Source organism: Pyricularia oryzae, chromosome 2 (assembly GCF_000002495.2).
Source record: "Pyricularia oryzae 70-15 chromosome 2, whole genome shotgun sequence".
In the NCBI taxonomy this organism is placed as follows: domain Eukaryota; kingdom Fungi; phylum Ascomycota; class Sordariomycetes; order Magnaporthales; family Pyriculariaceae; genus Pyricularia; species Pyricularia oryzae.
The window spans coordinates 6481808-6496976 of record NC_017850.1 but is presented as its reverse complement, the minus strand read 5'-3'; the positions used below and the strand labels follow the sequence as shown (position 1 = coordinate 6496976).

The window sequence follows — 15169 nt, the reverse complement described above, 5'->3', positions numbered from 1 at the left end:
GTTTTTCTTTCTTTCATGGACCATATCAGGGCAAGCCACATCCATACCTAGGTACGTATTGTTATGGCAAACTCATCCACCTCTTCCTGGCTAAAGGACTATTCACTTGGAACACTGAGTCAAAGAAACATGCTTATACTAAGCTCTAAATTCTATTCTTGCAATGAAAATGGCGAAAACAACTGATGCAGTGCGTGCGCCACAGCGCCATCATCAAAGTGCTTATGTGCTGGTATTTACTCTCAGTATCCAGGCGTGAATTTGCCTGTGGAGCTCTCTGTGGGGCTGTCGATTTCTCTGGCTCTTTCTTGTAGCCATTTATTTCGCCGGCGCAAACCTAATAAAAAAATAAAAAAAGACACTCAACACACCATGCGTCGATTACACCCTTAAACGAGAAACATCGCGCTTAGATTTGACCGATCTTGGGCGGCCCGGCCAGTTCAAATACCTAGGCAACTTGTCAGTTCATGCGTATGGGCTTGACTGTTGATTAGAGGCTTCCTACCATATCATGCCAGCCTCCACCTCCGAATTCGCATTTGCTTGCGCCGATATGCTTGAACCCAAATCGCTTGTAGTATGCAACAAGGTGCTAATCAGACAAACTTTGTCAGTACTAATAGCGTCGCATTTACAGAAGGCTAGACTTGTAAAGCTCACATCCTCGCAAATAAGTACAACCCTGTCTGCAATACCAGAGTTGTTGATCTGCTGCAAATATGCCTTCAGTATCAGCTTGCCGAGACCGCAGCCTTGCAGTCGAGACACAACCGCTAAAGAGTGGATGGCCACCGTCCGGCTGCTTTCCCGATGTCCAACTTTGGATTCTCTAAAGCCGGCTGTCTTCCAGTCTTTTGGATAATCCATATCACTATCCGTGGTAACACTGGACTGTGATCCGGTCGCAATGATATGGGCGAGCAACACGCTGACAGCGCCGTTTTCCCTATCCGTCTCCACTGGTTTCGCCATGGGAAGAGTCTCGATGTCGAAAGCCTTGGCTTTGCTGGGAACGACAGTGCAGTAAAGGCCCAGGCACAGCTCGGGACAGGCTGTAAGTCGGTACTCGAGCTAGAATCAATGTAAGCATCAGTGCCTGCGGGAGACTACATCGATGAAGACGACGAGCGGCATGTTCAAGTCCCGGCGCAAGTCATGAAATATGTTTACAGATACACGATCCATAGTCACTCACCTTGTCTCTTGTGGCGCGATGATGCGCTGGAAATGCTGCATTTTCCAACGCAACGCAGGAATCAAGATCGGATATGCCAAGGGGTCCAATGTTGGGGGCAAAAGTGAACGGCAAGATCTTCTGAATTGGCGAAGTGTTGCTCTCCTCTTCGCGCCGCTTGTGACTGAGGCTTCTTTGAAGCGCGGCAAAACCTTCATCAACATCTTCATCCATGTCCACAGCACCCTCATCGTCAGAGCTGTCCGGTATCGCTAAAGGACGTGGCATCTTTACGCAGAGTTGCTCGTAAGTTGGCCTTTGCAAAAAAGGTTTTTTTTTGAAAAAAAAAGAAGAAGAAAAAAAGATGAAAAAAGATGGGAAAAAAGGAAAGGATCGATTCCACGAGTCTCGGTCGCTGGGATGAGCCCCCAGTCGCTGGTGGGCCGTATAGTACTCCTGCGTGACGTCGGTGGACCAAATGATCGGAGGTTACAAAATGTGGTATGCGGTTGAATAGATAGTGGCTGTGGCGCTCGATTTGAATTGTGAAGATATAAGCCGATCTGACCTCAATTTTTCTTTGCGCTTGCTTTGCAATGCGTTAGGTACAATCTACCGTTTTGAAGTAGGCGGATAGATATGTACCTTGGTTGAAGAGGCGAGTTGTCTTACATACCTCGCTGTTCCAGATGGTGGTAGATAAAAAAAGACGAGGGGTTGATGATGGTTGTGATCAAAACTCCGGGTCGGACTGGCTTGATTAAGACTGAGGATGGAGGGGTAAAAGAATCTAGGCTACGAGCAGGGAATACGGGGAAGACATGCAGGTAGGTTACACAATCTGTCGGTAGTGCTTGCCTGCTTTCTGCCAAGTAATGAGGCAGTCCAGATATCAAGGGAAGTAGGCAGGGTGATAGGTAAGGTAATGTAAGGCAGCGAGGTCAGGCAGGTAAGGTAGGTACGTTGTAGTCAGGAAAAAGAACGTGATTAATGTGTTGCGCATGCAGTAATGAACGAGAAGATCATCCTAAGCGAACCGATTGTCAACTAGATAAGCACATCAAGGGATCTAGGTTGCTGGTAGCTAAGGTATCGTTAGGTGGATTTGTCTTGGTTTTGTGCCTGGAGATAGGCGTCCTTTTCTTCTGCACAACACGCCAAGAACAATAACATCAAAGTCCTGGAAGGATGGCGCGTGATGGCAATACTGAAAGCCGGTATAGATGTGAGTGGGCCGGCTACCAGCCGAATCCAGCTATGGCGAGGAAAGGAACTGGGGCATCTTGGCTAGCAGATCGCACTCCTGTCGACCAAGAACGAACATATACGAAGTACAGTAATTACTGTACAGGCAAACCTGTCCACCAGAACTGGGACTGGGCTACCTACCATCAAAAATGTGCCTTGATCGAGATTGGGTGGTTAGCAGGCCGCTAAGCCCCTTTTTGATAAAAAAGGGTGGTGAATATGGGCAGGTTCACCTGCCATCCCATGACGGGATGTGGAGCCCTGAGAGAATGGGGCTGCCAAGATGCATAAGGTAGGTATGTCTTAGGGCGTGATCTTCTCGTTAATAAAGTTCTCTCTTCCCAATTAGGCGGTACTTTACCCATGTAGAAAAAATGGGAAAAGGGCTTGGAAGTAGCTTTTTCAACCGGGCTACCCGGGATAAGCCTTTTACCACTGCAAACACGACCCCTCTTTCTCAAGTTACGTATTTTTGTGGTAATCCAAATAGGAAATTTACGCGCTATATAACGGTTTCTGCTAATCTTCGAAAAAGATACATAATACTGTTGTAGGGGAACCCGGCCTGTGGCCTTTAGGTTTTTTTAGCGCCGGATTTACAGCGTAAAGGAGGGTGAGACCCATTTTTCCTGCTCCTTTTGGCAAAATTAACAAGAAAAATTCGTTGTTATGGACGAGAAGATCACACCCTTAACTACGGAGTACGGAGACTTATTCATGTACGAAGTAATAATTGTCCGTCCATCCAGGGACACTATGCTGCCCATTAGTGTGTTCTGATGTGTCGAAACAATAATTACTGAATAACCTAAGTAGTCTACCCGGTAGCTACTTAGAATGTTGGCTGGATTTTTTTTTTGCGAATCAGATTGGTTGATAGAGTAAAAAAAAAAAAAGGGGAATGTAGGTACCTACCTACCTACCTACCTACCTTACTTGCCCACCTTGCCGGAAGTGCAAAACCAACGGTTCGACTGTCACTCACTGGCTTTTGATACTACGGTACACCGCCATACCAATATCCCACCGATCGTGCTGGGGTTACGGAATTATATCCGTTCAAGCCGTTGTTAGCCCCGATCGGTGTTGACCCAAACAGTCAGCGTATGTTGCCACACGTGATGCGTATGGAAAACAGGCTAGCCCATTCATGCCACTACATCATCTTTATGTACGAAGTATGTATGGCATTTGTCAGGAAATTCTCAACTGATCTCAGAAACAGCACTTTGTACTAGTTCTAGTAGTTCATTCCTATGGGGAAGTTGACCCCACTGCCCGCTGGATCCACACTAACCCCGCGGCGATGACGGTGCTTTGCTTGCTAATGCTTGGCTGGCTTCTATGCCCGTCTAGAATTGAAGCTCTACCTCGTCAAAGCTAACAAGATCCCCCGAACTAGTCTAATGCTAACCAATTACAGCCCCAACTGACCGTCGCCCGAACCCTTCCGATTCACAAGCAATCAGCAACGTGTCGGAACGATTGATTGAATACATCCGTTTTCTGGTTCGACTTTCCTCAAAACTCTTCCTTAGGTACCCAAAGACCAAATAAAACAAAACGCAAAACGGTCACAAGTGACGCTTGTACATCCCGACTTTGCTTCGAGACCTGTCAGCTACGATCAAAAAGGGCAGACACGCCCGCCAACCATCACGATGTAGTCACACCTGCAGGTTCTGCGTCCCGATCCAATCTTGTCTTTGATGGCTAACTTGTGTGGTTGCAGGCGTGTCACTCTGAGTATCACAAAGCAAAATGACGAAGACCAGGAGATCCTCTCTCTGGAGATCTTCCCAGATATGACCCTCGACACGGTTCGGAGCTCCGTTCAAGCCGAGACTGGCATCGACCCGAGATCACAGCACCTCTACCACAATGGTCGTCTAATTACAGACAGCTCAAAAACCATGGAGGAGCTGCAGATAGGCGATGGAGAGATGCTCGCGCTCCATGTACGGTCTTCGAGATCAAATGCTGGCGCAGGCCCTTCCAATCCCGGCAGACAACAACGCGAACAGCAAGGCTCGGCCGCACTAGACCACGACCCGGAGGTTATGAGGCTTACCATACTGGGAAACCCAGCCACTCGAGCGTTGATTCAACAGAACAACCCTCAACTAGCAGCGGTGCTTGACGACCCAGTGGCCTTCCGGAACATGATTTCTGGCGACCGTGATCGAGAACGAAGAGAGCGTGCGGAGCGCCAGAGGGCGATACAGGCCTTGAATGACGATCCATTCAACGTGGAATCACAAGCCAAGATCGAGGAGATGATCAGGCAGGAGTGCGTACAGGAGAACCTCCAGAGTGCCATGGAGCACACTCCTGAAGGCAAGTAACTTCTATATTCTCGCATGCTGCTCTATCGCAGCCTCATTACTGACATTCTTTCGACCGCACTCCAGTCTTCGGTCAAGTGCATTTACTATACTGTAACGTCGAAGTCAATGGAAACAAAGTTCAGGCTCTTGTGGACTCTGGTGCGCAGGTGACCATCATGTCTCCAGCATGTGCCGAGGCTTGCGGAATCATGAGGCTAGTGGACACACGATTTTCTGGCATTGCACGTGGTGTAGGAACGGCCAACATCATCGGCAGAGTTCACACCGCCCCCATCAAGATTGGCAGCCTCCACCTGCCCTGCAGTTTCACCGTCATGGAAGGCAAGGCAGTCGACCTTCTGCTGGGAATAGACATGCTCAAGAGGTATCAAGCTTGTATTGATCTCATGAAGAACAAACTTGTCATCCAGGGCCAGGAGATCGATTTCTTGGGCGAGGCGGACATACCAAGGCAGCTGGAGGAGCAGATTCTTGACGAACCCACCATCAGCGGACCAGGTGGCACAACCATTGGTGCTCGCTCGGGCGCAATCAGGGCTCCAGCGGCAACTGGCTCTTCGGCCGGCGCAGCTGATCCAGTGTCGGCCACACCAGCACCATCTGCCCCTGCACCCGCTCAAGCCTCAGCCCCGGCATACCCTCAAGAGCACATTGATACCTTGATGGGACTGGGTTTTACTCGAGAGAAAGCCATCGAAGCGCTAAGATCGACTGATGGAAACCTGGAATATGCTGCGAACTACCTCTACCAGCAGCTGTAACGGTCGTTTGTCACTTCACCACGCCTAGACGTGGCAAGAGGACTGAGGCAGTGGCCGCAAAGTCTGAGTGCGTGCTTATTTCCTCAAGACTCGTCTGCCGGCAGGAGTTCCAGGAGTTCTTGGCAGCCAAGACCTGAATATCTTGCCACAACAACATGACCACTCGCAATCTTTGGCAGTGTATTTGCGACTTTCCTACCACGGCACTTTTGCCCTCTTGAATTTCGTATTTTTGGTATTTGACTATCACAGCGTGTTTTGCTACCATGGCGCAGATACGGAATGGCAGGTGTCGATGCATATTCGCAAGGTAAACTCGGCTTGGACCTACGGGAATAGAACTATGATTTATGTGAAGACCTTTCAGTGCGTGATGTCTTATCAACTGCCAAATGATGAGTGGGTAACTGAAATCAAAACGAGAAAAATACGTAGAGCTTGGAGTCATCTCGCGACATTCACGCCAAGATCTCCGTGTACACGCGAGCCTTTTGCTCGGCAAATTCATTTGCTCCGACAAGTATCGTATATCAACGGATCTTGTACACACACGGTTTGAGAGCTTTGGCCTCCTCCGTCACATCCGGTACGTCAGGAACCTCCGGCCCACGTTTCTTGGACAAACCAGTGATTTCCAGCGGCTTGGGGGTCTTGGTCACGCACTTGCCGACCGTGGGAGCTGCTCCCTTGATGAAACGCATCTTGACAAACATCTTGTTGCTCAGGTCAATCCCATCGCCACCGTTGCCGGAAAGAACAAAACCCCGCCTTGTTAGGATTTCCACGAAAGCCGAGACGTCGGTCTCGCCTCGCCTGTCATCGGCTCCGTCAACCTCGACAGCAAGCGCCTCTACCTGGCCATTAGCATCCCCATCTTCACCTCCCTTGGCCGACTTCTTGCGCCTCTTGCCAACACTGTGGTCAACGACGGCCGCGCCGCCTTTCTTGTTCCTGGCACCGGCCGGCGCGAACCGGCTCTTGATCTCGGCCACCCACAACTCGCCCTTCCAGTGCAGCAGTCGGTAGGCCTCCTCGATGAAGGCCGGCCAGTTAGTCCCCATCAGGGCGAGACAGAAGACAGCGACGTTGACCGAGCCGTCCGGGAGGGGCACGTTGGCCATGTCGGCCTTGGTGACGTGCGGCGCCGGGCTGTGCAGATCGAAGCTGAGGACCTGGACGCGCAGCTTCTCGGCCAGGGGCTGCATTTCGATGCCCAGCCGACCGTCACCGCAGCCCAAGTCTGCCACGGTGCAAGTGCCAGCGGTACGCGGGAGAGGTTCGAGCTCGCCGGGGCCGGGCGCCAGCTGCCTCTTCGGGGGTCGCCTGCCGTTCTTGTTGTGGAATGACGGCGGCGGCCGGACGGCGCCACGAGCGCGGATGTCGGCAATGTAGCCGTCCACGGGGTTTTCGGGCCAAACCTCGACTTGCTGGCGGAATCCCTCATGGTACTCGGCAAACATCTCGGGCGAGTCGTCAAACAGCTTGTAAGCCTCCTCTGACGGACGCGTATACAGCGTCTCGTTGAGGTGCCTGAAGCGAGCAGAGATGAGCTTGGCACGCATAGATGCCTGCAGCGGCGTGAGCTTTGGCGGCGGCGGCGGCGGCTTGCCCGCTGCTGCTGGTGCTAGGGCTGCTGTCGTAGGCGAGGATTCGGCAGCTTCATCTGTGCCGCGTTGCTTCTTGTTGTTCCTGTTCTTAGATTTTTTCTCTGACTTGCTGGCCGAGTCTCCGTCTACGGGACTCGCCTGGTCAGGTTTTGGCTGAGCATTTGGCGTTGGCGCTGCTGCTGCTCCGCCAGGAGGGCGGTCACCTTTCTTCGCCTTTTGCCGCTTGCTGTCCTTTGGCTTGGAAGAAGTCGCGCCCTTGGCTTTCTCCTTGTTTTCAATGATCTGCTCCCAGAGGTCTGTGACATTGTCCTTGGTTACATCTTCGACGGGAGCTTTAGCTCTCTTTCTTTTCCTTGAGGGTGCAGCCGCTGGGGCATTTGAAGATTTTGCTACAGTCTCTGTTTTGAGCTTGTCTGCAGAAAGCGACCATCCAGGGACGGCAAACATTTTGACTGTTTTTTTTTTCCTTCTCTTCTTCTTCTTTTTTTTTCTGCCAGTCAATAGCAGATGTGAACCTCTGTGTTGATCGTCAAGTGATATTTGACCTTTTGCTTCCTCAGTCCAAAACTTTGAAAATTGATATGCTCTAACGGACTAATTACAGCACTTTTTTTTTCGGCAGGTGGGTGGGTGGTGGAGAACGAAAAAAAAAAAAAAAAAAAAATAACCCAAGCTCGGCAGTCATAGCTTCTAGAGATCTAGACTAGGCTGCAAGAGCGGTCCAATTTCTCCAGCATATGCACAACACACTAGCCTTCAATCTCCTACTCCTATCTCTGGTCTCTCATGCCTTTTTCCGAACAGTTTCAATCGCTCAAAACTTCCTCTTTAAGAACCAAAAAAACATATCCACTTAAAATTGAGTGCACTGCATTAATTTCTCGACGGCGACGTAGTGTAAAGGCAGATAGATAGATCACGGCCAGGGCAGACGCTCGCTCCACCTTTGATCTCACGGGTGCGACGGTGCCCACGATACTTTGGTCGGCCGGCTAACCGCCTTCCTCTTTTGCCCGGGTCAGAGGAGTCAGTTCCAGCATCAACAGGTGTGATATCAAAACGGGTCTGGTGAAACCCAGTCATATGGATGCTTTAATTGGCATTGCAGGTATGTACAAAGCCCACGCAGCACAGCACAGAATACGCACCAGCAATTATGGATTGCGCGTTGTTTTCGACATCTACATGCCGATGTGTAGCCATGGCCTAAAAGCTCGTACACCACACGCCGGGAAATTTGATCCCTCTGCCAGGTGGGCTAGACCAACAGCGAGTGGGTGGACTGGCAAGCAATCCCGAGGCGGCTGGAAGCCGGTCGAACACATATTGTCATCTGGGCTGGCTTCGACTTGATTCTTCCGAGAGGCTTCTTCCATGGACTCATGGGATCGCGGATGCATGCATGCCCGTCTCTGGGAACTTCAGCATGGCGTTCTGCAGTCATATGAGGGTTGACAATAATGACTTTTTCTGGAGCCTCATATTGTGTGTTGGCCCCAAATTCTTGGCACTGCATATTACTTCTGGCGTACATGCTATTTCCCGTTCAACCCACCAACTCTTTTGCCATCACGAAATGATAATCTGGTTCAATACCAGCAGCCTGGCAAAAACACTTATAACAACAGAGCCTGATATACTCCGTAGCATATAAATGCCGCGGACATCATCCGACTTGCCCGATCTCTGTGGGTGCCATGGATTTATGCTTTCTTTCAGGGTTGTTCTTCAGCGAGTCTGTGCAGCGCAAGAAGAAAGAAAATATGGCACAGGGCTTAAACTTGGCAAGTCTCCCCCACTTCACTGCAATATTTATGATCCCAAGACAGGACAATTCATATGCTTCCTCCCGCCAGGAGTCACAAAGGCCGCCTCTGTCCAACAAGGTCCTCGGTTCGTCAAACTAGGGGCAGCTGACATCGACAGTTGCACTAATACATCTACATAACCGGAGCATTTCTCCATTACCCAGCTGCCACAATCCGAGCATGCGGACCAGACGGGCGAAGTGCAAGATGGGCCGTGCTCGGATCCAACATCAGGTTGGTTTGAGTCCATTGGAGCACGAAAGTCTCGTTCGTATGTCCAGTACACTGTGCTGTCGATAAAACATCGTCTTTCACCCGCAATCGAAGCATGATCCCCGCTGGGGGGTACCCGCACCGCCCTGGACAGACTGGCAGAAGGCTATTTCACCACCAATGGCTGGAGGTCTCCTGTATGGTATTTTTGCACACACCGAATGGAAACACCGTGCTGTATTTCGCCACATACCGGACGAGCCGGCGTGACCGAATTATCTCGAACATATATATATATATATATATGGGTAACGTGGGCTAGGCGCTATACGCACGCCTTCCTGTTCCCGGGGGTCCAAGAGGAATTCGGTTTTTTTTTTCTCTCTCTCTCTCTCTTTTCCCTGGCTTGGCCTATGCCATGGATGCTTACGTTCTCCTCCGATGAAGTAGGACTGTCGGAGTGATTGCGCACAACGCCGTATCTCACGGAACACCCAAAACTAAAACATACATCACCTAAAGGACAGGCGGGATCGACACACAAAAGGCTCTTGGCTGTGTGATCAACTGCGAATAGTGTGTGTTCCACAACGTCACCTTGATCTAACAAACATCCTGATATCCTGGCAGGGCTTAGTACGGAGTATTATAGTCAGCCACATCAATCGAGCTAGACGCCGGCACTACTGTAGACACAAGGAGGCAGGCAAGGCCAGCCAGGGCAAAAAAGAGCTCCAGGTGGCTTCCTGGCAAGGTGCCAAAGAAGCAAAAAGAACGCCAAGTCCTCTAGGCACAGTCGTCCAATGACGGCCTTCTCCCGCGATGTTGACTAGGCTGCTTGAGGATGGTATTTGCTTTACGTCCGCAAAGTTGGAGGTGCCTGTGTCTCCTCAATCGCTGTCTCGCCCCTGAGTGGACGCCTCGGTACACCCGTACTGCTCGCCTGATTGGACACCGGGAGCCTGGCCGCTGCAAGTGCATGAGAGCCTCCGCCAAGTTTACTATGTAGTCAGTTGTTTCTCAATTGGCTTGCGCGATCCCACGCATTTGCTAGTCTAGACTGGATTGGGCCTGCCGGCCCGCAGAGGACCTTAAGCAGCCTGGGGACTTGGCCATGACGAGCCCCGCATGAGAAACCTAACCATAGTGGTATTACTTTGATTACCGGGGAGGTTGACAGGGCACTTAGGCTGGCTACCTAGGTGAGTAGACCAACTGCATCGACCCAACTAACTACCTACAGTAAGTGGCCTACAGTAGTTGTATGGTGATAAACATTTTGAAATCCCCCGCTTTGCACGGACTTTGGTTTGGGATAAAGACAAGATAATCCTACCTGTGTGCAAGGGGTTATGTCGTATCCCATCTGGAGTTTTGCCCCCACACGTCCTTCGTACGCATTTTATAACCCCGTTCCTGGCACTGGTCAACCTGAAGGGCCCCATTTTAGCCGTTCTGGCCCGATCTGTGTGGAGCTTCAACACCGTACATACATAACTGGCAGTATATCGCCCACGCGAAGCCCGCTCCAAGCCTCGGTTGTTCGCAACCACGGTGCTTTGCGGGCATGAGACAAATACATTCTCCTTATGAAGCTCTGCTCTTTCTTGCGCAACCTCGGGGTCTACATGAGAGTTTGTGGACAACCATTAGTAAACAGCATGACAAGGTTCCGTGAACTAAAATAAAAATCACTGTTCAGGCCTTGATCCGTCGACAACAACAGCAGCAGAAGAAACCCCTGTATATAAGGCAGGCAGGGATATCAAGTCGCCAGCCACATTTATCACGACTTTCACAGGCCTATCCCATCAGCATTCACCTGTACGCTACGTTTGACCGATGCGGAAGTGCCATCACCCACTCCCGGACAAGAAAACCGCTGTACACTGCCCAGCCGATCGGCCCACGCTCGGCGAGGTTACACTAAGCCTCTATACATTAGTGCTGGTATATTATAACCTACCCGCTGTGTCTACTCTTCCACGGTGTCCCCTCACCACCTGGATTTCCCGCCTGGCAATTTACCAACCGCGCACGGAAAAGCAAAAAAAAAAGAAAAGAAGAGAAAAGAAAAAAAAGGAAGAGAAGAAATCCGCCATCCTGTTCTCGACTTGGCTGGCGGATTTGCGTGTCATTCGCCTGTGACAGTGACTTTGTTTGAGCTCACGTTCAAGGTACTTGGCTATTTTGATTACCTAGATTACAGAGTGCTCTTTATTTGTTGTTGTGTATAGACTACCACCTACTTATCTGCAAGGCGTGCCTAGAGCCTTTCGCGTTATTCTCTACATGGGTCCTGATTGATCCAGCAAGGCACTCGTCAATCATTCAAGCAAGCGAGCGAAGCTGTGGGCTAGATCTACGCCAAGTCTAGCCAACAAGCGACTGCCGCCTGTCGCAAAAGCTCAGCAACCAGCGAGTTGGGCTTTTCAGCCTCGAGAGGACGAACAGCAAGACAAAGGGCCGGCGAGCCCCAGTCGCCCGGGCCGTGTTCCTGCCCTGTTTGATAAAAGAGTTCTTGGCCTGACAGAGCATGGATTCCACCACTGCGCAGGTCGAGGCAGTGCGTTCCGATGAAGATGCACCCAGACGGGGCTCGGAACAGGCGAGTGGTGCGGACAATGGGGAAGATGACGGGACCCAAAAGGCTGCCGTAAAGAAGCGTACGAAGACGGGATGTTTGAGTATGTCCTCCCCCCTTTTTTTTCTTCTTTCTCAAACCCAGACCCCGTTGTAGAACCCGGCAAAGCTGGTTTGAATATAGAGAAGCAGACAAGGTCTGACAGATCACCAAGCTTGTCGAAAGCGGCGTATCAAATGCGACGAGCAGAAGCCTACTTGCAACAACTGTATCAAATCGAAGAGGCAGTGCACCTACGGAAGCCAGCGTGTCATCTTCAAGGAGCCCATAAGTGCCTACGGAGGCCCGTACGGTCCTATGGGCTACCAATCTGTCCACGGATCTGGGTTCAATGCCCAGGCGGCTGCGGCCGCGGCTGCTGCTGCTGCAAGATCGCGACAGCAGCAGGGCCCGCTCCCCATTATTGCTCCGAGGCCACCTGCAGCAGTCGGCCCACAGCATGGCGCTCCAGAGTTTGGAGGTCCGTATCAGGGGTTGCCGCAAGCCATTTCGTTCTCAGACCCATCCGGCATGAGCTTTGCTACACCTGGAGCCTATTCCGCTTACCCGCCCGAACATATCGGCTCGCATCCCATGTTCCTGCAACAAACACAGGCACATCACCTTCATGGGCCACCTCTCCAGTCGCCCTTGGACCAGCATACGCAGTTCCAACCGGGCATGCCTCAACATGTTGCGCCACCTGGATACGCTGTTGTTAGGGAGCATGACGCCGTTCCATCTACGTCGACAAGCTACCAACCACAAGCCATCGCTTCCGCCAGCGAATTTGCAAATTTCGATTCTCAGACTCAACTTGCCCCGTCGGAGATCGCTGCAGCTTGGCAAAGGCCCGAAGAGCTCTACTGGCACAGCGACGATGAAGCCTCGATGGTTGCCTCAGATGAGGAAGAGGACGACGACGACGACACTTTCGACCCTGAAAGGGACGAGACAAACCTCGAGTCTAACCATATGGGCATCATGGTAGCCAGACGGGTGAAAGGAACAACGGCTCATGCAGCATACGGGACCCAGTTGCGGACGCCGGCATCATGTCTCGGAAGCGATGACATGCTTGCAAGCTACCATCCAGCGGCACACATGTCACCACTAAATGATGAACAGGTTGCATTAGTATTTTGGCACTTCGTCAACGTTACGGCTCGTGCTATGTCTTTGTACGAACGTCACCCACTGGATGCATCGCCAATGTTCCAGGGCCGACCCGTGCCGAAATCCCGCCAGCACATCTGGACTTGTATGCTTCTTCCCATCCTCCAGTCTCTTTCGGGAAGAAGGACAGGACTAGACTCTGTTGAGATTGTCTGCTCTTTTATACTGACTTGTCTCGACAGATACCTTCCCCATCATTGCCTTCCATCATCCCGCACTTCTCCAGGCTATGTTGGCCCTGGGAAGTCTCCAAATGGCCACATTGCAAAACGCACCGACGACGGCTTCCATGAAACACTATCATTTGAGCCTGCGAAGGATAGCCAAGAACTATCAAAGTCCCAGCAAAAGAACCTCACCAGCTACCTTGGCAGCAACGCTACTGCTAGGGTTCTATGAGGTCTGGAACTCGGACCACGAAAAGTGGTGCAAGCATCTGTGGGGTGCCCGGGCGATTCTGAAGGAGATTCCTCTGCGTAGTATGACGGAAGACTACTTGAGCACTAGGCGAAAGATGAAGAGTGCTGCACAAGCTGCCGCCGGCGGCTACCCGGCTCATGACGGTATCTACTACCAGGATCTCTCTGGCGACTTCTTGGATCTTTTCGACACCCAAATCGACGGCTTCAACGCTGGCTTCCTCGAACAGCTTTCTGGTCAACCAGTCAGCTTTGGTAGCGATGGCCAGATCATTGAGGACAGCGACCCGACTAAACATCAAAAGTTGATGACAGAGAAGGACATGGAGGACTACAAACAGATTGTAGACTTGAACTGGTGGTACTGCAAGATGGATGTGTACCAAAGCATACTCGGAGGAACGAAATTACTGCAAGTTGCCCTCTTTTCCGCAGGGTCTCAAACTTATACTAACAGATCTTCTTTGGCCATATAGCATGGACTATTCACTTTGGACGCAGGTTGCTCCTAGGGCAGCTATCGGACGAATTGATTCCATGTAAGCCTGCTTCAAACCCCCGAGAGATCCCGTATGTTTATACTGACCACGACCATCAGATACGGAACCTATGATCACTTGATACTGCTTCTGGGCAGGCTCTGCAACTTTGCGTCCAACGACCTAGCCCGCAAGCGGATGGCCTGGGCGAATGGACCAGGGGGCGGCCCACCGCAGGGTAAACCACAAGGTGGGCCAGGCGGCGGAGGCACAGGGCAATCGCCACCCTCGTTTGCAGGCATGATGCCGACGTCGGGTACCTTCTCGGTACCCGCCGGCTTCAGCCCCCCGAGCGAGCCGCCGGGGCAGACGAGCGGCCCTGCCGATGATGCAAGCCTCGAAGAGCGCACCAAGGCCGCCTTGGCCGAGTGGGAGAGCATCCGTCAAGCCTTTGACCTCTTCAAAGCCTCCCTCGGGCCCGACTTTGGACCGCTGAGCTCGGAGTTTGAGCCACCAAAGCCGTCACCGTTCGGTCCGGCGCTCACGTACAGGACATATAGCATCGCGGGCGTCTTTGTGAACTACTTCATGGGATTGATAGTCTTGTACCGCGCGCACCCGTCGATGCCGCCCGTCGCCATGGTCGCGGCCGGCATGGCGGCCCAGCAGACGGGCACGTATGCAAACACCATAGGGCGGATATTGGCTGGTCTGGTGGACGTGACGCCGGGGATGAGCGAGATTACGACCGTGGTTGGTGGTATACTCATCGAAAGCTGCTTTCCCATGTTTGTCGCGGGGGTACAGGTAAGTTTATCGAACCCCTTTCACTAAAGCAGTTTCAAACGGCATAGCCAGTCCTAGATCGGGGACCGTCGAGAACGCTGGGAATTTTCTAACAAAGATTTGATCTCGTCCTGCAGTATCAAGATAACGCCCAGAGAGTCTGGACCATCGGCCGGCTCCTCGACGTGGTCCGGCACACGGGCTGGCGATCGGCGCACCAGATCGCGGGCGGTTGCGAATCGGCCTGGATCAAGGCGGCGTCGCTCGGGCGCGGCCCTCCCTACGAGAGGCCTCGGCACCTGGCCACGCCCGCCAACGGGTCCGTGTGGAACGGGCCCAGGCGCATTGACAAGCGCATCAAGGAGCTCGAGGACGAGCGGGCCCGCGACGGCGAGCCAGAGGGCCAGTTGGTACTGGCCAAGGAGGAGAAGGCGCACTTTGCGCTCGGCCTCATCGCCGTCGAGCAGGACTTTCATAGGTTGGATCTGGCACGGAATGATTAGTTGAAGAAGAGGAGGGTTGGG

General features: G+C 52.0%; 5 protein-coding genes across 6 annotated transcripts; 2 read left to right on the top strand and 3 right to left on the bottom strand.

Annotated features, from left to right (window-relative positions):
* Positions 1-68: 68 nt before the first annotated feature.
* MGG_07134 lies at positions 69-2500 on the bottom strand. 2 transcript variants are annotated; one of them, XM_003715281.1, is made up of 5 exons: positions 1823-2500; positions 1199-1766; positions 664-1074; positions 509-595; positions 69-451 (listed from the first exon to the last, which is right to left on the bottom strand). In XM_003715281.1, the coding sequence occupies exons 2-5, from the start codon at positions 1463-1465 to the stop codon at positions 410-412; spliced, it is 807 nt and encodes a 268-aa protein (XP_003715329.1). In that variant the 5' UTR covers positions 1466-1766; positions 1823-2500; the 3' UTR covers positions 69-409. The 2 variants fall into 2 exon arrangements, with proteins under 2 accessions (XP_003715329.1, XP_003715328.1); XM_003715280.1 differs by having other exon boundaries at positions 1199-1701; positions 1854-2500.
* Positions 2501-5745: 3245 nt separating this feature from the next.
* On the bottom strand, positions 5746-7764 carry MGG_07132 (ribosomal RNA-processing protein 8). Its single transcript, XM_003715279.1, has one exon. It carries the CDS (start codon positions 7586-7588, stop codon positions 6065-6067), a length of 1524 nt encoding a protein of 507 aa, XP_003715327.1. The 5' UTR covers positions 7589-7764; the 3' UTR covers positions 5746-6064.
* Positions 7765-8904: 1140 nt separating this feature from the next.
* On the top strand, positions 8905-9193 carry MGG_15859 (uncharacterized protein; the record flags this gene model as incomplete). The annotated part of the gene is made up of 2 exons (XM_003715278.1): positions 8905-9034; positions 9096-9193. 2 exons carry the CDS (start codon positions 8905-8907, stop codon positions 9191-9193), a joined length of 228 nt encoding a protein of 75 aa, XP_003715326.1.
* An 825-nt stretch (positions 9194-10018) lies between these two features.
* Positions 10019-10440, bottom strand: MGG_15858 (uncharacterized protein; the record flags this gene model as incomplete). The annotated part of the gene is made up of 2 exons (XM_003715277.1): positions 10019-10163; positions 10418-10440. 2 exons carry the CDS (start codon positions 10438-10440, stop codon positions 10019-10021), a joined length of 168 nt encoding a protein of 55 aa, XP_003715325.1.
* A 195-nt stretch (positions 10441-10635) lies between these two features.
* Positions 10636-15148, top strand: MGG_07131 (uncharacterized protein; the record flags this gene model as incomplete). The annotated part of the gene is made up of 6 exons (XM_003715276.1): positions 10636-11849; positions 11961-13046; positions 13144-13792; positions 13857-13919; positions 13979-14666; positions 14783-15148. The coding sequence occupies exons 1-6, from the start codon at positions 11699-11701 to the stop codon at positions 15146-15148; spliced, it is 3003 nt and encodes a 1000-aa protein (XP_003715324.1). The 5' UTR covers positions 10636-11698.
* Between the last annotated feature and the right edge of the window lie 21 nt (positions 15149-15169).